The sequence below is a fragment of the Myotis lucifugus genome, unplaced genomic scaffold (assembly GCF_000147115.1).
Source record: "Myotis lucifugus unplaced genomic scaffold, Myoluc2.0 scaffold_11, whole genome shotgun sequence".
Classification (NCBI taxonomy): Eukaryota; Metazoa; Chordata; class Mammalia; order Chiroptera; family Vespertilionidae; genus Myotis; species Myotis lucifugus.
The window spans coordinates 11,000,728-11,025,206 of NW_005871059.1; the positions used below are offsets into that span (position 1 = coordinate 11,000,728).

The 24,479-nt window shown below is 41.5% G+C and overlaps 1 protein-coding gene across 1 annotated transcript in view; it reads right to left on the reverse strand.

Moving 5' to 3' along the window:
• Nucleotides 1-24,479, reverse strand: part of ARFGEF3 (ARFGEF family member 3) — a 126,627-nt gene that overhangs the window by 90,721 nt on the left and 11,427 nt on the right. Inside the window, exon 3 of the mRNA XM_006084420.3 lies at nt 1,760-1,841. Coding sequence (XP_006084482.1) covers nt 1,760-1,841 — 82 coding nt within the window. The remainder of the gene's footprint in view (nt 1-1,759; nt 1,842-24,479) is intronic.

Below are 24,479 nucleotides of genomic sequence, written 5' to 3' on the forward strand. Positions count from 1 at the left end.
ACTGAAAGTAAGCTGTTCTCCCCCATTCTGTCCTGGGGCGGTGGGTCTGTGAGACCCAGTTAAGGACTTTCTATTAATCCCTGTTCTATCTGCCCTTGGCCAAGTCAGTGTAGAGTCATTACTATTAGAGCTTTTGGCTTCTGATTGTCCAGAGCAATGACTCCCTCTTTTAGCTGAATGCCGATCAGATCAGAACAAGGATGGTGAACCTTCTTCCCAGAACTCTCTGACATTTTTGCCTGTATTATCTCAAAAGAGATTTTTCACTATTACCTAGTGCACGCAGGGCAGCCCAGAGTTAAAGTTAATGTACGAACCTCTTATTAACTACAGTGATAAAGACTGGGAAGCCCAAAAACATTGCCTGAAGTTAATCGGAGGTAACAAGGAATGGTAAGAGAAAGCTCAGTGCCCACCAGGTCACTGATGTTTTCATAATTAAGTAAACCCTTGAAATCACAGTCCCCTAACTTAGAGTGTTGGAGGGTTAAGAAAATAGTAATTAAATGGAAAATCTATACAATACTTGAGAAAAAGAAACATCAGTGGCAGGTTAAAACAACCTTCCATTCATTCTTATGGTTGGCCCAATTACCTGGGAGAAGAGCAAAGTTTTAAATAACATTATGGATGATGTTTAAAAATGTCTAATGCTGTTATATAATAAAACACACTTTATCTAATCCAGTGGGGGAGAGAGTAAGAAAAGGTATTAGGGACCTCTTTGAACTTAGAGAGCTAACAATGAAATTGTACATACGGATGTGAAAAGACGTCCTACAAATGCTGCTGATCCATGGCCCTGCTGAATAAACCCCCGCAGGCTTGAACTTCACAGTGCTTGTCACTTAGAAACCAAACCACTTAAAAAGTCTGTGCATTTATATAGCCATCTCTCTTGCACTCTTGCAACGGCTCTATTATGTAATGTGTAAAACACAAATGAACAAATGCTCAGGGAAGGAAATGTTCTCAATCTAACTTTTCCTTTAGACCAAATTTTTTTCTTCTTCTCAATCTTACTCTGAAAACAAAACACATTATCCCATTTGCCAACCTAACTGTAGAGTAGGAAACAAAACAAAATGTGTCAGGTTTACCATCAATTTTCATCCACAGAACCACAGACATTGAGTGTATACAAGATTTGAGTTGATATGGAACCTGGGGTGTCTCTCTTGGGATCCCTTATTCTCCTAAAAGTTGGACATCACATAATATATTTCACTTTTGGCCCTACCCGGTTTTACTCAGTGGATAGAGTGTCAGCCTGCAGACTGAATGATTGTAGGTTCGATTCCGGTTAAGGGCATATACCTCGGTTGCAGGCTCGATCCCCAGCCCCAGTCGGGGTGTGTGTGGGAGGCAACCAATTGATGTGTTCCTCTCTTTCTGCCTCTCCCCCTCCCTTCTACTTTCTCTAAAAAAAATAACAAATAAAAAAATCAATGAAAAACATATCCTCTGGAGAGGATTAACAAAAAATAAATTTAAAAAAGTTCACTTTTGTGTGGCTTAGCTGAGTCCTCATGAATCAGTGTGTGAGGACAAAGGCTCAATAAGATAATGTTGTATACAAAGAAATGTTGACAAATACTTTTAAAAATCTTATTATCCTCTCTGGTTATTATCTAGTTCAATCAAAATTCTGCCTGGGTCTTTAAACAGCTAGTATTTAAAATATTAACTATTTGCTCTTTCCATGCCAATGTGGCCTGTCAATTTCTGTCGTCCCCAATGTACTCAGTGCGAGCCATACCTGTATTCCTGCCAAGGCATGTTGGGCCAGCTTCACATTCTTGGATTCCAAAGCCAACTGGAGAGGCAGGAGGCATTTCTCCCTGGCAAACATACAAATAAGAACATGTGAGCCCAGCAAAGTTGGCAGTCAAGTGTTAGGAGCCTTATGGACACCCCCATCCCTCAAATGCTGCCACACACACATACAAAAACTATAACCAACCATGAAAATGCACATGGGCTTAAAAAACAAAACAAAACAGGACAAAACGCTGTACAGCAATTATAGCATAGCAGCAGCTTGCCTTCCTAGCATGGCTCCAGGAAGAGCAAACGCAAGGACTCTCAAACAACTGTTTTGGTGCATCAATATTACCGGATGGGGCTCTCACTAGTCCATGAATAGGCCTTGCTCTTTCCCAAATAGCTTGTACCAGTATACCTGGGATGAACAACTCTAGAAAGCACCATTGATACAGATTTCTATGACTTGCTCATTCTTCTCCCTCACCCAGGAAGTGACTGCACCACCACCATTAACTTGCTTCATCAATATAAATTAAAATTCTATTAACTTGTCAATTTCTCTCCAAATCAAAGTGTTCAGTAATCATTTGTAATTTTTAAAATTTTCTCTTTAGTCTCCGGTAAGGGGTATATATGAATTTTCTGATGGGTTCTTAATAAACACATTTCTAAGACAGAAATACAAATTAATCATCAGTAGCCTTGATCAATGAGAAGTACCTGGTGTCATGGAAGAAACAAACAAAATACATGAAGAGCTACTTGGATATTTTAAAGCTTAAAAAAAGATAACTGGCCCTGGCTGGTGCCTCAGTTGGTTGGAGCATTGTCCCGAATACCAAAAAGTTTGTGGGTTAGATTCCCAGTCAGGGCACATTCCTAGGTTGCTGGTTCGATCCCCAGTCAGGGCATGTAAGGAAGTCAACCAATCGATGCTTCTCTCTCACATAGATGTTTCTTTCTCTCTCTCCTTCCCCTCTCTCTAAAAGCAATAAAAACATATCCTCAGGGGAGGATTAAAAAGAATAAGTAACTGGACACTAAAACATGCCAGCAACAAACCAAAAGCACTACAAAGAGAAACACATCTGCTGGAAGCAATCATTCTAAATAATTAAACAACAGACCAAGAATTTTAATCAACCCGCTATTTCCCCATAGAGTTACACTGGCACAACAAATGAAACATGACTTAATTCTACCAGGTTCTTCTATCCCCACTTAAACCAGAGCAGGCCCATTATTATGCTTTCTGTTTTCACCATAGACTGAAAGAGTCATTGACTTTACAGTGTGACAGCCACAGGGTAAGACCGCAGGATTTCGTCTTTGGAGCAATAAGGGCCACTGTTGTTGAACACAATGAGACAAGTTAATTATAGCTCTGATTCCTTCCTGTCCACTCTGCAGCTCTGCTGCTTTTCCACGGAATCCTCCGTCGGCAGCTCCATGACACATGAAGTGAGCGTCACAGGCGCTCCCTACTGCTGGTCACAAAGACAGAACAAAAACAGGCTCCATCAAGAAGAGCATTCACCCTCCTAATCCTCCTCCCCTCTCCCCTCACTAACTGGATGTTACAATACCCATTTTTATGTGACCACTGATTAGATACATGCTTTGACAGACGGATAAGTTACCCAACTGTGTTATTTCCAGTTGGGTGGCTAAAATTATGTCTGTTATTGTTATCGTCAGCTTGTAACACTGCTACGTAGTCAGTTAAAGCAGAATAGCTGATTTTTCCAATTTTGTTTCTTTTATTTAATCACAAGCAGTTTATAAGCTTGGAAAAATTAATTGGAAGGGTGAAGTCGAGTGAGAAGAAGAAATAATGCGCAGATGGAATACTAACAGAAGAACTACAGAACTTCGTCTGTAAGCCCTTGAAACAGTAAAATTTCCATCAGAATTAATTCACTGTGAAATAACTTTCATCTCAAATTTAAAGTCAGACCTGCCAATGAGGGCACAGTGCCAGCGAGCAAGCGTGCAGGTCCAAAGCTCTCACAGTCTCATAGGGAGCAGGAAAGTCTACGCTGGGTAGCTATGTGCTGAAAATGCACAGATATTACCTATTTCTCACCAAGGGCACCAAACAAGAGTAGAAGCCACACCCAGCAGCAACAAGGACACTCCTGGGAATGCTGACCCTGCTGACCCTTGGGAAGCAGCATGATGTCTGCATATAAACAGGTGCCTACCCGTGTTGCTCTGCCATCTGCAGGATTAGTCCTTGAAATCCTCATCCCCTCTCTCACCTACTTATTTACCCATCCACATGATTTACACTGCAGACCTGAGCCAGGTTGTGGACAATCGCCAGGACCGCCAGGTTGCACCATGATTCCAGGGGGCATCACCGAATTGCTCCCCATGCCAGTCACGGTCACTGGGCAGGACTGGAAGATGTAACTGGTTCAGCTAGGTTTTGGCTGAGTTAAAAGGTAGCAGTGTTTAGTGGGAAGCAGTGTTTAGAGGGAAGCAGTGTTTAGTGGGGCTGTGGAATCACACAGACCTGGAGTCAAACCCTAATCATATATATAAATTGTGTAATCCCAGTCACAATGTTAAACTCTGTTGGTCTTAGCTTTTCAATCCATAAAAAGGGCATCTTAAGACCAATCCTGCAGAGTTATGGTAAGGAGTACAGATAATATATATCCAGGGTTGGCAAACTTTTCCCAGAAAGAGGCAGATAATAACTATTTTAGGCTTTGCAGTCCATATGGTTTCTGTCCTAACTACCCTACTCTGCCACAGTACAAAAGCAATCATAGCTGATACATAAATCAATGAACGTGGCTGTGTTTCAACAAAATTTTATTTGTAAGAATAGACAACAGACCAGATTTGTGGCCTTAACATGTGGCTTTGCTCAGCCCTGATACAGACAAAAGTCCAGCAGAGATGATAACTTTCAGCACAGAAGAAGCAGATCTACTCTTGCCATAATATTAAGAAAGATTGTGCAAAGGACATGGGGCTAACTGTCCTGGGAGGGTTGTCTTAGCAAAACCAATCATAGCACCAAGATCTCTCTTAGAAAACAGGTGCTTTGAGGAAGCAGGCTGAGAGATTTCATCTGGGCACTAAACCAAGGCACTTGCTCCACCCACCCAACCAGCCATTCAACCAACACTTGAGTGCCTACTGTGTGCAAAGCATGATGGGTGCTCAGGAAGATCTGGCAAGGAATAAGGCAGAACGGATAGTTTCTTTCATTTTATTCATGAGATGAAAGAGAGAAAAAAGAAAATTAACATTTATCATTTCTCTACTTAGTCTACCTGTCACTATAATCTTTTTTAAATTTAAATTCTTTATTGTTTAAAGTATTACATAAGTCTCCTTTTTCCCCCATTTCCTCTCCCCAGCCCAGCACATGCCCTCACCTGCTACTGTCTGTGTCCATTGGTTATACTCATATGCATGCATACAAGTCCTTTGGTTGATCTCTTACCGCCCCACCCACCCCCGCCTCCCCTGCCTTCCCTCTTAGATTGGACAGTCTGTTTGATGCTTCTATGACCCTGGCTCTATTTTTGTTCATCCGTTTATGTTGTTTATTATATTCCACATATGAGTGAGATAATGTGATGTTTATCTTTCTCCGACTGGCTTATTTTGCTTAGCATAATGCTATAGGCATTCTGAACCTTGTTTTACAGTTCAGAAAATGGGGGTCAGAAAGGTTTCACAGCCTCTCTGGTCATGTTAAGGCCACACAGCTAAAATCCATTGGAAACAATTCAAACCCAAATCCATCTGACACCCAAGACCAAATTCCTTCCAACACTCTTTGGTCTCAAAAGATCAGAGCAAAGCTAGAACATACCTGTTTCTTAAGCTTTTTTGGATCATAAACACACAAAAATCTGGCAAAAGACCGTTTTCCTAGGAAATAATTTCAGGGATTCACATCTTCCTACCCTCCCACCCCAAACTCCTAACTCCATATCGATCCTATGTTAATAGCCCCTGCTCTCAGGGCATAGGCCCCTGCCCAAGTTGGCAGAATCTTCAGTGTCTGCCTCAGAAAAGGCGGCCCTGTTCCCTGAGCTTGGGGTTCTGGTAGGATGGGCAGTAGCATTGTGTGAGTGCATATGTGGTGTAGGAGGTGAGAGGGATGCTCACTCTCCTCAGGATCCAAGGCCTCTCATCCCCTCAGGCCCAGCAGTCCCAGATCATCATCACACGCCTCAGATCCTGACTCTGACAGGAAAGAAATGAAGCTCACGGGGCACAACTGATCTTGCTGCAGGCTCTGTGACACCATAAAAATCCTGCTGCCTACTTTCTTGAAGATGACTTTAACAGGAAAGAATAGCAGGGCCTGGTAACTGGGTATCAGAATGAAATGTATAATGAAGATGCAACGTGGTACACGCTCAGTGCCCTTTGCACATACTGTATTAGAATAAACCATTTTTTGATCTTTCTAGATGCTGCCTCATTGGGAACAGGGAATACCAAAAACCAATATTCAGTTACATTAAGCGACTGTTTCTTATGCACAGGCATGTGCAAATCCACTCGTGCCTAATTAAATAAAGGCAGTGGCCCCAGGTTTCGTGTCCTGACATGCCGTTATGTCTTAAAGCAGAATAATTAGCAGGGCTGCATATGCACGAGGGAGACATCATCCTGAGACTCGGTGTCTGGTCATGTCAAGGAGATGGAGCCGATTTCCTTAACTGCATTATCACGGTTCACAGACCAGCTTTATGGGGCTGGAAGATAACAATGGACAAAGGGAAATTAAAATAGATGAACAGGGGAAAAGTTAGGCTTTATCAAAAATTACCTATTTAATACGTGCACAAGCATGAACCTCAAGTAAAACCAAATGCATTCCTGAATGTTAGGCTGATTCCCCTTTGACGCACCTCATAGGAAGGAGCACAAAGGCACCTTAGATTTCTAAGATCTGCTTCCACTCTCCAATTCTAGGATTCTATAATCTAAGCCATTTATTCAGTAACTGGATTCCTTTACATCATAACCATGGCTCTGGTTGAAAAGCAGTGGCTTCTATGTGCAAAGTACCATGTCCATCCTTACTGTTTTATTGAACTATAACTTTTGAAAGTAGAGATTTGTTAACAAAGCAAAGAGATTGCCTGTCCAAGGTCACATGTTTGTAAATGATAGAGCTGTGATTTAAACTGAGACCACCTGTCTTCAAAACCCATGATCTTAGGCCTCTACCACAATATCTGTTACCATCAGACAGCTCCCCCCTACCTGCTGTCCCCAGGCCTATGGCACACTGCTTTAAAAAACAGCAATCCCAAGTGAAGTGCAGCATAGTGAATAGAGTCAATAATATTGTAGTAACTATGTAATTATGCCAGATGGGTATATAAATGTCTAATCACTATGTCATACACCTGAAACTACTAAAATATTGTATGTCGACTGTAAATGGAAAATAAATTTTAAAAATAAGTAAATAAAACAGCAATCCAAATGTCCACCAGGTAAAAAGACTGGGGACAGGCATCAAACAAGTCATGTAAATGATCTTATTTGGAGTGGTCCTTCCTGAAGCAATGCATTACATTTGACAGCTGGTATGCAGCTGGGAACCTATAGGCAGTTTAGCAGGTGGGAAAAATGTGGGTCTGGAGACAGCTGCTGGGCTCAAGCTACAGCCATCACTGTTCCTGGTAGTCACCACCGTTCCTAGTTTGAATACAGGAGGTTTTTGCCCCCTTGTTGTGACACTGCTGATGTTATGCATGCTTCTGAATACTGAAGCTTTAAACAGTTTGTATGAACATTGATGGATTTTCATTGACTAAGCTTTCCCAGAGCCATTCTATTGAGGTGATTGGAACTGAATTGGTTCCTTAGTTGATTTTCTCTGCAGTACAGTTAAAATATTTCCATTTCATTTCTATTTTCATAAAAATATTTTTATCAGTGTCAAGTCTTTTCTATTTCATAACAAAGATTAGAGTCATCCTTCAGGAACTGTTTTAGACCCTAGAGATACAGCTGTGAACATAATATCCCTATTCTCCTTCAGGCCTTCAAGATTTCTTAGCAAGCCTATTGCAATTATTAAGTTGAGTGAATGAAACTGCCATATTTGTAGATTGAAAAGGGTTGCCTATCAGCAATTTTATATGATTCAATTTATTAAAAAGAATCCTAAATAATATAATGCAGTTATGCTCATATTTTCCCTCAAGATATAAACTTTTATTACCTATTATTTTATTATAAAATGCATGTATATACATAAAAAGTCCAAACAGTACAAAGGGACATACAGCAATGAAAATCAATTAGGGCACGATTTAAGAAAGAGCTGGGTTGACTGTTGATGATGGGTATTTGCAGACAATGGCATGACAGAGCTCTTCTTTTTTATACTTCCTATTTGTATCAATTTTTATATAATAACTCTAGAGAATATCAGCATAATCTGAGGAAAATATATTTTAAAGCTACAAAGCCATTGGCTCCTCACAAAAATAGTCATCAATTGTGGTTCCTTCTGCTCAGCTCAAAAAGGTGAGTGAATTTGCACGCCTACAGACAAAATATTTAATATGAAACTCATTTTCTTCCATTTCTTGCTGGTACTTACATTGACAATCTGTGTATTCCTTATAGCTATTATACCTGCTGTTCTTTTCCATAAAGAAAACCAACCTTCAATTACATTATGAACCTCACTATTCTAATAGATTTTTTTTGTAACAAATGGACAACTACTGGCAAGTAAGTTTACCAATCATCTTGAAAAATTTTAAATACTATCTAGATGTTCTTTTCTATTTGAAAATAAGGTGCAAAAAATAGAAAGTAACAAATACAAAAATATTTTATTACATTATCACAGGAGAATGGTTTTTCTATTTTAAAGTTTTCACCTAATATTCTTGCAATATTAAAAAATGCAAAATACTATTAGTCAAGAAAATAATTTATAAAGAAGAGTAAATTTTTACTCATTTTGAAAACTTTTTTCCAGATTTACTGAGTTATAATTGACATATAGCATTGTATAAGTTCAAAGTGTACAACGTGATGATTTCATATATGTAATATTGCAAAATGAGTACCATAATAAGCTTAGTCAATATCTATCATCTCACAGTTATATTTTTTCTTGTGATGAGAATTTTTAAGATCAACTCTTTTAGTAACTTTCAAACATACAATATAATATTAAGCATAGTCACTAGGTTGTACATCCCCAGAACTTATTTATCTTTGAAAAAAATTAAAGATGGACCCCTTCATCACAAGAAGCTAAAAGGGGAAGGGAAAGGCATCCAGGAAAATTAACCAAAATAATAAAAAAATTCTAAACTTCCATCTGTCTTACGTTCTCCTCCAAAACAATGCAGCACATGAAAGCCAGTAGAATAACCCCCACTTCTCTCAGAATAAATTTGCTTCTGTCTGAACAGCAAACTCGGATATAAAATGTGCAGGTCCATAGATCCCAGAAATATAAGAGTCTGTATTCTTCTCTCTTTTATTGACTTTTTATTTACAGCAATAAAACATGAAGCATTAAATTGTCAAATTTAGCCCAAGATGTAAAAGCTAAGCATCAGGCTAGTCTGAATACATGGACAGGTCCCCCTTAAAGCCTAATCCTCAGTGCTGAGATAAACTGTACTGTTCAAGGCTAACAATCATTCATCAGACACATGCTCATGTCCTCTCTACTTACACATCATCCGTCTTTACAAACACCACCCTCCTTCATGCTTCTGCTTGACCCTACTAGCATTTTTAGAACCCCTCCTGGTAGGGTTAGAGCCTCCCCACCCCCATAACACAGGATACAGTGGTTGGTTCTGCAGATGATTAGGAATATTGATAAATAACTGTGGAGAAAAATTTATTAACCCTCCTTGGTTCACTATCAACTGATAATGAATGTCCTTGTGAAATCCTCTACTAAACAAGCAAACTACCCTACTAGTATTCCAATGGCTTACTAAACTTAAAAACCAAGACCACACCTTCAAAGAGGAGATCTCCAGGATTTTATGCCAATTTCGGACCAACTTTGGTAGAATCATAACTGTTAATGAGGAAGACGTTAACATTAGTTTCTTTTTCTCATGGTACATTAATTTGATGAGATTTTAATGGCCCTTAAAATGTTTTTTAAAAACTCTTAATGAAAAAAAAATTATATCATAGTAAGTGAAATTAACAAGTTACAAAATGTTAATACCATGTGACCTAATTTTCATTGCATACACTCAGAAGAAAATAAACCAAATATTAAGATTTATTATCTCCAGGTGATCTGACTTTTACAGCCAACTTTGGGAGTTAGAGTTCAGACATTTGTGAGTTAGTGCTGGGCCTTACCCTCTTTCGGTTTCAATCTCCTCGTCTACAAAGTAGGGATGTAATGACACCAACCACATAGTTCAAGTAACATGGCATTGTCAACAATTATATTTTCTAGGCTTTTTAATTTTCTACAGAAAGAACGTACTCACTTCACAATGTAAAACATTACTTTGTTTCTCAGAGGGTTACCATTTGTGTATTTTCTTATTTTTCTCTTATTTTCTGAATAATTTTTAAAACTTGTATTTTATATCATAGGCCAAATTATACTTTTCAGATCTCTATCTTTCAGCACTCACAAAAATTAACCTGAGATGGATTAAAGACTTAAATGTAAGACCTGACACTATAAAACTCCTAGAAGAAAGCATAGGGAAAGCTCCCTGACATTGGCCTTGTGATGATTTTTTAAATATGATAACAAAGCAGAGGCAACAAAAGCATAAATAAACAAGCTGGGATTGTATCAAACTAAAAAGGCTGGCACAACAGAATAATCAACAAAAAGAAAAAGCAACCTACCGAATGGGAGAAATTATTTTCAAACCTTATGTCTGATAGAGATTAATATACAAAATATAGGGTGCCTCCCCCCAAAATGTTTACAAACACTTTGAATAATTATAAAGGCAGTGTTTATTAAAAATACATTTCATTTTCAAAACTAGCTACCAGCTGTTAAAGTATGCATACATTTTTGGGGGATACACTGTAAATAAGGAACTCATAAAACTCCATAGCAAAAAACACACAAATAATCTAATAAAAAATGGGCAAAGGCCCTGAACAGATATTTTTCCAAAGAAGATATCCAAATGGCCAATGGGTACATTAAAAAAAGGTGTTCAACATCACTAAGCATTGTGAAAATGCAAATAAAAACTACAACGAGATATCACCTCATATCTGTTTGGGTGGCTATTATCAAAACACTAGAGGCCCGGTGCACAAAAATTTGTGCACTCAGGGTGGGGGTCCCTCAGCCCGGCCTGTGCCCTCTCACAGTATGGGACCCCTTGGGGGATGACCACCAGCTGGCTTAGGCCTGCTCCCCGGGGGATTGGGCCTAAGCTGGCAATCAGACATCCCTCTGGCAGCCCGGGAGCCCTTGGGGGATGTCCACTTGCCAGAGGGGAGCAGCCAATCAGAGCGACTATATGCAAATTAACCCAACCAAGATGGCGGCTGACAGCCACAGAGCTGGAGCAAGCAGGAGGTTTGGTTGCCCCAGTGATGGAGGAAGCCAAGTTTCCCGTCTGCCGCGGCCGGCTCTGAGCTTCACTCAAAGCAACAAAGTTTCAATTATAGAAGATAAATAAACCCCAGATACCTGCTTTCAGCCTGCCCGTGGCCACGGAGCTGGAGCGAGCAGGAGGCTTGGTTGCCCCTGGCGATGGAGGAAGCCAAGCTTCCCTCCCTCCCACCCTGGCCAGCTCTGAGCTCCTCTCAATGCTACAAAGTTTCAATTATAGAAGGTAAATAAATCCCAGAATAAAAAGAAAAAAAGGAGAGGCTGGGAGCTTCCGTTGCTGGGGGGGCTTGGCCAGCCTGAAAACGGCCCTCAGCCCCTCACCCAGGCTGGCCAAACCTACATGGGGTGAGGGTCCCCACTGCGGGGGAGCTTGACCAGCCTGCAAACAGCCATCAGCCCCTCACCCAGGCTGGCCAGGCACCCCAGTGGAGACCTCCACCCTGAAGGGGGTGTGACCAGCTGCAAACAGCCATCAGCCCCTCACCCAGGCTGGCCAGGCACCCCAGTGGGGACCCCCACCCTGAAGGGGGTGTGACCAGCCTGCAAACAGCCATCAGCCCCTCACCCAGACTGGCCAGGCACCCCAACGGGACCCCCACCCTGATCCAGGACACCCTTCAGGGAAAACCAGCCAGCCCCCACCCATGCACCAGGCCTCTATCCTATATAACAAAAGGATAATATGCAAACTGACCCTAACAGCAGAACGACTGGGAATGGCTGGTCACTATGACACACACTGACCACCAGGGGGCAGACGCTCAATGCAGGAGCTGCCCCATGGTGGTGAGTGCACTCCCACAGTACAGTGGTGGTGGTGGGAGCCTCTTCCGCCTCAACAGCGCTAAGGATGTCTGACTGCAGCTTAGGCCTGCTCCCCTCTGGCAAGGCTTAAGGCATAGCGAAGGTATGGTCAATTTGCATGTTTGTCTTTTATTAGTGTAGATGAGAGAAGTTTTGGCAAGGATGTAGAGAAGAGGGAACCCTTGTGCACTGTTGGTGGGAATGTAAATTGGCATAGTCATTATGAAAAACAGTATAGAGGTTCCTCAAATAATTAAATATAGCAATCCCATTTCTGGGTATATACACAAAAGAAATGAAAGCAGTATCTCAAAAAAGTATCTATATTCCCATGTTTATCACAGCATTATTTACAATAGCCAAGTTATGGAAACAACTAAGTGCCCATTAAAAGATGAATGGGCAAAGAAAATGTGATATCTATCTATCTATCTACCTATCTATCTATCTATCTCCCTATCTAGTTGATAGGTAGATTTACAATGCAATATTATTCAGCCATCACTTGCAACAACATTGAAGAACCCAGAAAACATTATGCTAAATGAAATAAGCCAGAGGCAGAAAGACAAATACTGCATAATCTCACTCATATGTGGAATCTAAAAAAGTAAAAAACACAGAGAGAGTAGAATAATGGTTGCCAGAGGCTGGTAACTCTTAGTACAACCTTTCAGTTATCAGAATAAGTCATGGGAATGCATTTTATAGCATGGTGACTACAGTTAGTAATACTGTATTGTATACTTAAAATTTGCTAAGGGAATAGATCTTAAGTGTTCTCACCACACATGAAAAAAAATCTATGTGAGGTAATGGATGTGTTAAGTTACTGGTGGAAATCATTTTACAATGTGTATATATATCAAATCATCACACTGTACACCTTAAATATGTATAATTTTCTTTGTCAATTACAACTCAATAAGGCTGAGGGAGAGAAGAACCCTGTTTATAGTCAAGTTTCAGTATCTATCCTCTGTCCTCTGTCAAGAACTCAGCAATTCTTTCTCCAGGGGCATCGAAAATCACTTTCAGGCATCCATGTATAGAGATCACTCCCCTTAAGCAATTCATTTTGGCAGTATTCATCAGATAGACAACAATGATGTAAAATTTTATTTCCCCATAAACAGCAACTTTTCCCAGCAGAAATACATTTGTGGTGTTTCAATGACTGAGTATCCCAATAGATTCTGCACTTGAAGCACATTTTAAAAACACGCCTTGGGTGAAAGCCAAAAAGGTTGCTTCGTTCCTTATGTGCTGTCTGCTTTAAACATATTACAGAATCTGAATTTCTCTCTGCCAGCCTGAAGAGTCAGATGAATAAGATCTACATTAATCTGCTACTCAATCACCTCAGGTCTGGTACTATCTGGTGTGAAGAGAAGACTGTTTCTCAGGAGAAGTTGAGTTTGGAAGGTTGGATTTGTGACTGAGCACTAGTTACCCTTCAGCCTGTTTTAAACTGCCTCAGAACCCAGCCACCCTGAAGGCAGTTGTACTTGTCACAATACATCAGCAACAGGCTGCTTTATTCCACTGGAGGTAATATCAAATCCATACATAAAACCACATGACACTCCTAAATGAAACATGGACTGGAAAACAATATGTCCAGTGTTTTTTATGCACCAAAGAGAAAAAACAGTTGAGGACTATTCTCTTAGACACTTCGTGGGATGATTAAAGACTAAAAGATAGTAAAATTCAAACAGTAAAAGCTGCCTGACAACAATCCAGTCCAGGGCATGAAATGGGACAGCAAAGGCCTGAGAGATTTGACCAGAAGGGCAGATCCTCCGTCTCATGGGTGTTATCATAAATCGGCCCGATGTTATTATTCTCTGCATTCATATCCATCCGAGACTACAAAAAGCAAATGCACCCGGCCAGCGTAGCTCAGTGGTTGAGCATTAACCTATGAACCAGGAAGTCATGGTTCAATTCCAGGTCAAGGCACATGCCCAGGTTGCAGGCTTGATCCCTAGTGTGGGACCTGCAGGAGGCAGCCAATCAATGATTCTCTCTCATGACTGATGTTTCTACCTCTCTCTCCCTTCTCTCTAATATATGGCTAATATGCTAAGTGTCCAACCGTCCAACCGGTCACTATGACATGCACTGACCACCAGGGGGCAGACACTCAATGCAGGAGTTGTTGTGATGCACACTGGCCATTTACAGAAAAACAGCACCATGGACCTGGCGCCCACAAAGCAACACTTGGCTTCCCCCAAGTGGGACACAGGCCCTGCCACCACCCCGGAACAACACCCCACCAAATGGCAGCCAACGCTGCCGAGATCCCATTGTGCAAAATGCGGCCCACTGCCCAGCCCAGAAACGGTTGCTGTGGGCACCAGGTAATGAATTCACATAGCAACACCCGGCTTCCTCTCCCTAGCGACTAGCCTCCTTGCAGTTTCTTCAGCCCAGGAACACGATTTACTCTATAGCCAGGTGGAAACATTTTACACTTTAACCAAATGTCTGTGAAACGTTTTCAGGCCTTATCTCATTTGATCCTCACAGAAGTCCTGGAGTAGGTAGATAGGAGACTTGGTGGAATCCTATTTTCATTAGCCAGAAAATGAAGATTTAAAAAACTTAGAAACTTGACCCAACTGAAAAGAAGTAAGAAATGGCAGACTTTGAAAATGACTTCTGGTTTTCTCACTGCGCAGAACATAATTCAAACACTGCTGCAGTTAAATATTTTACCCTTTGTTCTCCCTGCCTAATCTACAATAATAATCTGCTTCATGTTGATATTTACTGCTGTGTTACTGACAATTACCTGAAAGAGAAGTTGGGGTGCTTCACTGGGCTGGAAAAAGGTTACCTAAATCAGAAAGCAGGTCTAATTAAGCCATTTTATCTATATATATAAAGCTCTCTGTGGCGCCAATCACATGCGTGTGTTTCAATCTGTCATTGTCGATCGTGAATTTGGTTGGCACTTCTATTATAGAGAAAGGGCAAATAGCGATATTAAAATATTTCTTCTAATTAATTTCCTTTCAATGTGCACGAATTTGTGCACTGGGCCACTAGTGTGTGTGTGTGTGTGTGTGTGTGTGTGTGTGTGTGTGTGTTTATGAAAGAGTAAATGCAACACAGCCATTTTGCAACAGGCTTGGTTGTAAATGGCCTGAATCCAGAGACTTCAGGAGTTTGCAAAAGTACATGTGTGGGTGCCCACAAAAATCAGTGACGACAAGCTAAGATCCTGGAGGCTGATGAAAATGTTCACTTGGAAGAAAGGGAAATTTGTCAATAAAGGTATCAAGTATTCAAGCATTTGTAACACTGTAATTATAATTCTGCTATAATTATCTTTATCAGTAAAACCCCACTACACAGATACTTCTAGAGATAAAGAAAACTGTCTCTCCCTCTACAGGGTAAAAAAAAGGAAAACCCACTCTTTTTCTATCTTAACATCCATGGGAGAGATTCTTATACTGCAGAAAATGGAGTATTGACTGTCACCTAAACACTCTTTCGGCTACACAGATGCCTTGTTTCCAGGGTGACGCGACACCCTATTCACATCCGGGTGTTTTTCCCAATGTGTGAGAAAGCACCGAGCACTCTCAGTTCCAGCCTGGGAAGGCAGGAACACACTGTGCGGGATCAAGATGACCAGGAACACTGAGGCTGAATGACAGAGACTTGGTCAAAGCAACATGGGAAATGAATGTACTCAAGTTTATGGGGGCTTACTCATCCCCACTATTCACAGCCACTTTAGGTTGCTGTCCTCTCTCTCTTTGGAGACACAGAGGGACCCAACATCCCGATGCAGGCTGGGCTCTACCCAGTCATCCCTGGAAATCCAGAGCCACCCTTGCTGGGTGCCAAGGCGGCTGGGCCTGCCCAACTGAAAGCTCAGGGCGCCTGAGCATGGAGACGCCCACTCTGGGTAAGTGTGACAGCAATAAGGGAAGATCACGGTGTCACAGACGGCACTGGGTCTATTAAGAGAACTCTGGCCCAACTTAGAGGTCTGTGGTTTCGTCTTGGCCAACAAATAAAGGGTGCAACCCTGGGCATGTAAGTTACTTAGCGCTCTCTGGAGTGTAGTTTCTACTCACAAGATACTAGGAAGCTTCTATTTTCCCTAGATACTTGAAAGGATGGGCAGGATAGACTGAGTAGGCATATTAAAGAGCTTCAAAAGCAAGCAGTTTATAGAAATATGAGGGATGTGCAGTGAGAAGAGCAGTAGAGTCTGAGGGGATGAGCCCTCTTCTCTTGTCCTGGCTCAGATGCTTGTGGTCTCCAGAAGTCTCAGCTGTCTTCCCTACAGGATGGGGGTCTCTCTAGCACCTCTTCGAATTCTAACAGCCTCTACTTTGAAATGGGTGGCTAGCAGTCTTAGCAGCCTTCTTAGTAGCAACTAGATTCCAGCTTTGTTTTAGCTGATAGTGTGCAGGAAGCCGCTCATTGTCTTCACTAGCAGAGAAGTGCAAACAAGGATCCCGGAATGCTGGTGAACCTTGAACCCATGCAAGGGCCAGAGTTAAGCACCGATTGTCTAGTCCAGACAATGGGGGCTCAAGCTATTTCCTGATCAAATAGTCTCAGAGTAAATCCTTCTAATATTTACTGACCTTTAAGATAGTCTGTCTGTTACTGCAATTACCTGCCTAAGAGCTAGATGTGTATCCAAAGTTGAATAAAAGGTTGGCGAGGCTTGGGCACCAGTGGAAGTCCTTCCCCTTGAGTTGGGCTTGCCCGCCTGGTCCCCAATATTTCCAAATTATTTCTTGTCTCGTCTCTTTCATTTGCATGCAGCCCCTCTTCCAGATCCTGAACCCTGAACCACACGGGATGTGGGAGAACATTCACAATAGTGTGGGCAGCCTCAAGGGATAGATCAAGATTGGTCTAAGTCTTTCCCGACAATCCTGTTTCCTGCTTTTCCAGCCTCTCTTGTGGCTCTCGAAAAACATTTGCTTTCCTGATAAAAGGGACCAGATTTGTTTAGGGGGCACTGCCCTTCTGCCTTTTGTCTTTCTGCCTCCTGTCTTGAATGGGGATGTGATGACTGGAGCTGAAACAGCCATTATGTGGTAGGAAGAGTCAAAAATAACGGAAGGCTAACAGAATCCTGGACATACCAGTGCCTACCTCCTGACTGCCTACTAATGAGAACATTAAGCCTTATCTTGTTTAAACCACTATTAGGCTCTCTGTAACTTACAGCTGGATGCATTCATAACCTATTCACCATGTTAAATCTTATTTCTAGAAAAGAACCAACATTCAAGTAATGACCTATGTGCCTTCTGCCCCAATACATTTCCCAAAGGTGAAAGCTGAAATGAAGGAATAGGGACAACAATAATTCCCATTCTAACACATGTAAAAGACAGGTGGGTATTCAGCAAATATGCATTAAAGACACAGAATATATTCGTCAAAAACAACTCAGATCTGTGTTTGAAATTCTATCATAGATTAGCCGTGTAACTTTAAGCAAATGATTTTTATCACTCCGGCCTCAGTTTTCTTATCATTAAAATATAAATTATGTTAGTACCCTATTGCACTTATTGTAAAATTTAATAAGACTATGGATGAAGTCATTAGTAAAATTCCTGGCACAGATCAATGCTCTATATTTGGTAGCCCTCGCTACTAAGGATCAGGCGTATTACACCAGGGGCCCTGGGCATAAGGACGATGGAGTTTAGAGTTGCAGGTCAATCAGTTATTTATGGCAGCAGGACAAGGCCACAACATGCACCTGTGTGCCCAGGGTGTGGGAGAGAATGCCAAAGCCCCATTTCCAGGAGCCCACACCTTGTGAATGCCACAGATGTCTCAGCTCTCCTCTCTTCTTATTTCACTGAGAGTTACCAAATACTTAATGCAGAATTCCCTTATCCTTATCCTGCAGAAGAAACAAAGACAATGAAAGGGCCAAACGACAGCCAGACAAGAGGCATAGGACCCCATCAATAAATCTTCAGGCTTGTTTGGCTGCCACATTCACCTGGGCTACCCTCCCTCCCCGAGACCCTGAGGACTCACGTGGATTCCTTTCGGGAGAGCACATCAGTGAGGGTGCTTTCAGCTGCCAGGGACAGGAAATCCAACTCCCCTAAGAGGCTTAAACACAGAGGCAGGCTGGCTCCAGGTTTAGGCCAAGAACCCAGGTCCTTTCCATCGTTCTGCTGACCCAACATTACTGGTGTCAGCACTACTCCCTGGCTGGCTCCCCTCACAGCTACAAAATAGTTGTCGCCCCTCTAACCATTATTTGAATGTGTTAAGTTTCAAAGGAAGGAGAACTTCCCCTGCACAAACTGGGAAAGCATCCCTCTCACATTCCATTCAGAAACATAGGCCTGATGCAGGATAAGCCCAAGCCAGACAGCTACGCCTGCAATGGGGCAGCGCCCCCTGAAGCTCCGGGTTGATAATAAAGGCAGATGCTGATACCCAGTAGGTCCTGTTAGGGTTATGGGTGGTTGGATGTTGAGCAGGAAACCAAAGGTTTCTGTTCTAGACAAAAATGATCAAAGGTCCAAAACATTTACAAATACCAACAATTACCTCCTAAACTCAAGGAAAACCCCTGCACTCTGGTTAACGACAAAACAAAAGTGTTAAAAACAGGCCAGCTAGAGAAAAGTGTTGAGTCTGTAAGTGAAAATGGAAGAATCCCCTGACATAGCGACATTCGATTTCGGTTCCCTCCTTTCAGATGCCAGCATTTATTTAAAGAACCTTTAGAACTGCCACCTTGAAGTGTTCCAGACCCTGCTGCTCAGGCTCATTTGTTTGATTCCCAAGGACCAATCAGGCCTCTCTGTATTCCTAGGAATCACAAATAACACTCTTAAATCCAGATTCTTCTCTGCTCCTTAGTTCTCAGAACCTTTCTCCTATGTAAACTCACACTCTGAAACTCAACACTGAGGGGGGTAAAAAACAACCCTCAATCACAATGCAAAGTACCAGAACAGCTATTTGATCAGTGACATTTCTCTTATGATTTGTTGCACGTTCTGCAAAGTACCATCACCATTATGTGGTATCTTAGTAATGTTCATAGGATCCCAGTAAGAAGTACATTATTTGCAGGACTATTATAGGGCTATTTCCATAGCGAGGGGGTGGTTGAAGCATAACATGACCCAGTTCCATAGGCCTGCAACCGGGAGAATGGAGAGCCACCTCCATTTCAGCATAGCAGCCTGACTACTGTGTGGGCCTTAGGATTTGGGAGCCCAAGGCAAGGCCCGGAGAAGGCAGGGCTGAGGGCTGCTCCTGTTATCAGGTTAGAGAGGAAGACCTGCTGACTCTTAAGATTCTGGCATTTAAGAAATGGTTCTCAAAGTATAACCTAAATACCTGAGACCCATGAAGTCAAAACTATTTTCATTCTCAATCTCTCAGGAGCAGACAGTGGAGTTTATTTAAAAAGAATACCCACAACTATTTCAAAAGGCAATTAAAATCCCCTTCCCATTTTAAACCACTGAATCTATCGAGGCTGGATGTTCCCTACCTACTTCAACCAAAGCAGCAGACTGTAGGGGACTGATGGGGAAGCAGAGCTGAGAACCCAGCTGTTTCCTATTAAGCCACATCATAGAGATTTGAAAAAACAAACAACAACAAAAAAACACAGTAAAATTCTAAGTCTTTTTGTTTTGAAAGTAGTTACTTTTCATTAAAAAGTCATTTATATGAACATGCAATAAGCTTATTGGTTTTAATAAATTAATAACTATTAGTATTTTCTATTTTAACATCTAATATGGTAACAATAATTTAAACAATGTAAAGCTCTCTGAAATCCTTAGTAATTTTTAAAAGTGTAAAAGGCCTTGAGAGCCAAATGTCTGAGAACTGCTGCATTAAAGGGACCAATACATAGATAGGTAAAGAAAATGCGTGATTAAAGGGGTTGTGCACCCGATTCCAAAGTGGGGTATGGGCTCCCCACTACCAACCAGCAATTCCCCAACACCAGCTCAGTGCCCTACAATTCAGCTCAAACGCTATCTCCCTGGAGGTAGCATCAGATTGCACAGGTTAAGGGCTCGGTTCCAGAAGACTGTCTCTGACCACCATTTCAGACCCAGCCGTGGGCTTGAAATGAATAAAACTAAAAAAAAAAAATAAAAAAAAAAAGACCGTACCCTTTTATGTAATGATGTTTACTTTGAATTTATATTAGTTCACACAAACACTCCATCCATGCTTTTGTTCCGGCCCTCCAGTCCAGTTTAAGAACCCATTGTGGCCCTCGAGTCAAAAAGTTTGCCCACCCCTGGACTAGACTCCCAAGCCCAGGTTATCTATTGATCACTTGCTTAGCCTATTGGCTACATATGAAGTGGAGGTTCCAATGACACCTCTCCTTAGGTTAATTTGCTATAGCGGCTCACAGAACTCAGAAAAATGCTTTACTTACTAGATTACTGGTTTATTACAAAAGGATGTAACTTGGGAACAGCCAGGTGGACGAGAAGCACAGGGCAAGACCTGTGGGAAGGTGGCATGAAACTTCCATGCCCTCTCCAGGCGGCCACCCTCCCAGCACTGCACAAGTTTACCAACCCAGGAACTCCCCAAACTCTGTTCTTTCGGGTTAATGGAGGCTTCATTACACAGGTAGACTGATTAAATCATTGGCTACAACGCCAACACCTCTTCCTCCCCAGGTGAGGGGTCCCTGCCCTCTAATCACAGGGTTGGCTCCACTGACTCAGCCCCTATCCAATCAGCTTTCCAGGTGTCACATCATTAATATAATACAAGACACCTTCTCAGCTCTCATCACTTAGAAAATTCCTAGAGTTTCAGGGGCTCTGTGTCAGCAATGGGAACAAAGACCAAATATATATATTTCTTACTATAAATCACAATATCACATTATATATATATATATGGAGATCTTGCCATTTATGACAACATGGATGAGGCTTGAGGGTATTATGCTAAGTCAGTGGTTCTCAACCTTCCTAATGCCGCAACCCTTTAATACAGTTCCTCATGTTGTAGTGACCCCCACAAAATAAAATTATTTTCGTTGCTACTTCATAACTGTAATTTTGCTACTGTTATGAATCATAATGTAAATATCTGATATGTAGGATGTATTTTCATTGTTACAAATTGAACATAATTAAAGCATAGTGATTAATCACAAAAACAATATGTAATTATATATGTGTTTTCCGATGGTCTTAGGCGACTCCTGTGAAAGGGTCGTTTGACCCCCAAAGGGGTCGCGACCCATAGGTTGGCGACCCACAGGTTGAGAACCACTGCTCTAGATCTATCTCCTCTGCATCTTCTGGTCCATCAATGATCACATTGGGGAAACAGAGGCACCTCACCAGTGCTCATCTCCATTTATAGAAGCTGACAAGCAAAATGAGTAGCTCAGAGCCCAACGTTCATACATGGGAGAAGCAGGACTTAGTGTATTTCAATTATCTGTTTACTTCCCCCAGCAAATGGTAGCTCTTGAAGGGGAGTTTGTGTCTTGTTCCCCCCTGTGTGCCCAGTACAAAGAATGCTGCTTGCTTGGCTCCAATTCCAACTCCAAATCTAGGACCTCACTTGTGTCCCCACTTGCCACTGCCTCCTCCATGAGAGCCCAGGTCCCCCTGCAGACGTCTCCAATGGAGATGTCGACATTCAAGACTGAGTATTCAAGAGGCCGACATTCAAGGCAATCATCACGAACAAATATTTATAAAGGCATCCACTGTACTGTATGCTTGGGCACACACACCTTAAACTAACAATCATTTTCTTTCATAATCAAATATCCTATTGGCTCTAAATTACATCTATATTTTTACTATCTCTGAAATGCATGAGTGCCTACCTCCCCCTTTTCAGCAATGTCATGTTACTGGCTCTGTTTTCCATATCCAGGCTTAGTTCAGAGTTGGAGTTAAGATCCTGTGGGATCACAGAGCAGTCCTCCCACAGCTCAATCTTGGGGGGTGACTCTCTGTCCAGCCCCCTCTCTCGGCCCTTTCAGCCACAACCCATGCACAGCTGAACATTTTCTTGGTTTCTTCTCTACCAACGGTCCCTGAAATTAGCATACAAAACCCCTTTTGTCTTTAAAGGATTTTCCTCCCAGCTGGTAAATACAGAAAAACAAAATGGTGTTTACAAAATAAAGCAAGCATATGAGGAAGTTAGTTTCAGGGGAGGAGTGGGGGGGAAGTGATAAAAAATCTTTGAAATACAACAGTTCTCTTTGGACTTCATTAAATTAAGAATTAGAGCAGGTTTCCTCCTACTCAGAATATGATCTATTCTAGATGCATTCCTACAGTTTAGGCCTAAAAATGAGGCCTGCACAAAATCTTCTCTTGATAATTCTGCCGGTTCGCTCATCTTAACCCTCCCTAACGTTAGCTGTTCCTTAGCCTTTTCCCTCAGTCATAAGCTTAGAGAGGAAAGAGTTCGTTATTTAATTACGTAATTGCTCAGGCTTCCCCACTGGGTATTCACATCAATTCTAGGCTAGTGTCTCTTTTATCTTAAGGTCTCCTTCTGCTGCACAGACAGGAAAAGTCCATTTAGGTCATGTCTTGGCAAAGTCATGTGTGCACACTAATCTCGATAGCTCTACTAATTCATGGCTCTCCCCTAAATCTGAATACAGGACACACCTTTTAAAAGCTCTGGCTCCCTGGAAATTGCATTTAAAGTTATTCCAACACAAGGTGATCTTATCCACATTCCTACATTAGTAAGTTGCACTTGTGAATCAGCAGTGGCTAAACATAGCAGATTTCTCAAGAATTCTTTTTAATAATGGTGCTTTCATCAAATAGCTTACTGCATGAAATTTAGCTTTATATTATATTGGTTTTGCACATAAATTACAAGTAAGAAAAAATAAACTTCTGTGTTAAATTTGTATTGGGAACGGTGATACTCCTTTACAGGTTAAGAAGGGACTTCGGAGTCCACAGTTCTGACTCTATCCCAGGTTGGCTTGAGGGGTCTCTCCGAGCCTCAGTGTTTCCCAGCCTCACAGAAGTGCTGTCAGGATGGAGACCAGCATGTATAGCAGTGGTTCTCAACCTTCTGGCCCTTTAAATACAGTTCCTCATGTTGTGAGCCAACCATAAAATTATTTTCATTGCTACTTCATAACTGTAATGTGGCTACTGTTATGAATCGTAATGTAAATATCTGATATGCAGAATGGTCTTAGGCGACCTCTGTGAAAGGGTCGTTCGACCGCCAAAGGGGTTGCGACCCACAGGTTGAGAACCGCTGATGTACAGCATCTAAGAGAGTCTCTGGCACATAGTAAAGGTTTAAAAAATGGAAGCTCATGTTCTCATGTGTCCTAGTTGGGAAAATGTGAATCATCAGGCTATTGCACATGCTAAGACGCATCATATTAACAGAGTGCGCTTTAGAATAGGTAAAGAGGTCAAGGGAGATCTCTTACGTCAAATTTATTGGCCTTAACTTGAAAAAGATATTATAGCAGGTGTTGTGTAGTTACATCATGCTACTAACTGATACACAGTTCAACTACACATACATATGCAGTAAAAATAAAAATATAAAATACTGAATAAACAAAGACACCCAAAAGCAACTAAATACGATGCTAGTCTTTGCACCATGCCTTTCCCAGGAGAAAAGTCCTAGATGGTGAAAAAGAGATACACCAACATCACACTGAGCCATTTACAGCATGAATCAATATGCTCAGGTCTCTATCCATCTCCTGGTATCCATTTTTATAACCCATCAATACAAACAAAATCTCAGAGGCCTAGTTTGCAATGAAAGCAGAAAGCCCAGGCCTATATTGCCTTCAAGGCACAGTTTAATTATGAAAACCATGCACAAAATAACCAGCACATCAGAATTCCTACCTTCATTCCATTCAAGAGGAAGGAAGAGGCCTAAGAAAGGAAACTCATGATTGGATTGCTATACTTTTTCCAAATGGAGTTATGTTTCCTTCTAACTAACACTTCCACTTACAGCCATCCAAGTGCTATAAAATAAAGACACCAACTACTTGTCATAAAGGAAGGATAAGTGGCTGGTTTTTGAACACTAATCACCTTGCTCACATCACAGACTATCACTCAAGCCCAATATCCCCTACATCCTAGCTTGGGTGGGTTATGCGCATCTTTAATTGACTGCATCATTTAAAAGTACTTTTAGGTCAGGGGCTGCTAACAAGGAGAAGCTTTATAATTGAGAACTAATTGTAGGTCTTCCTTATCAAAGGGAATAGAACATGAAAACCATTAGGGCTGGCTTACAGGCTGGCAGATAGCAC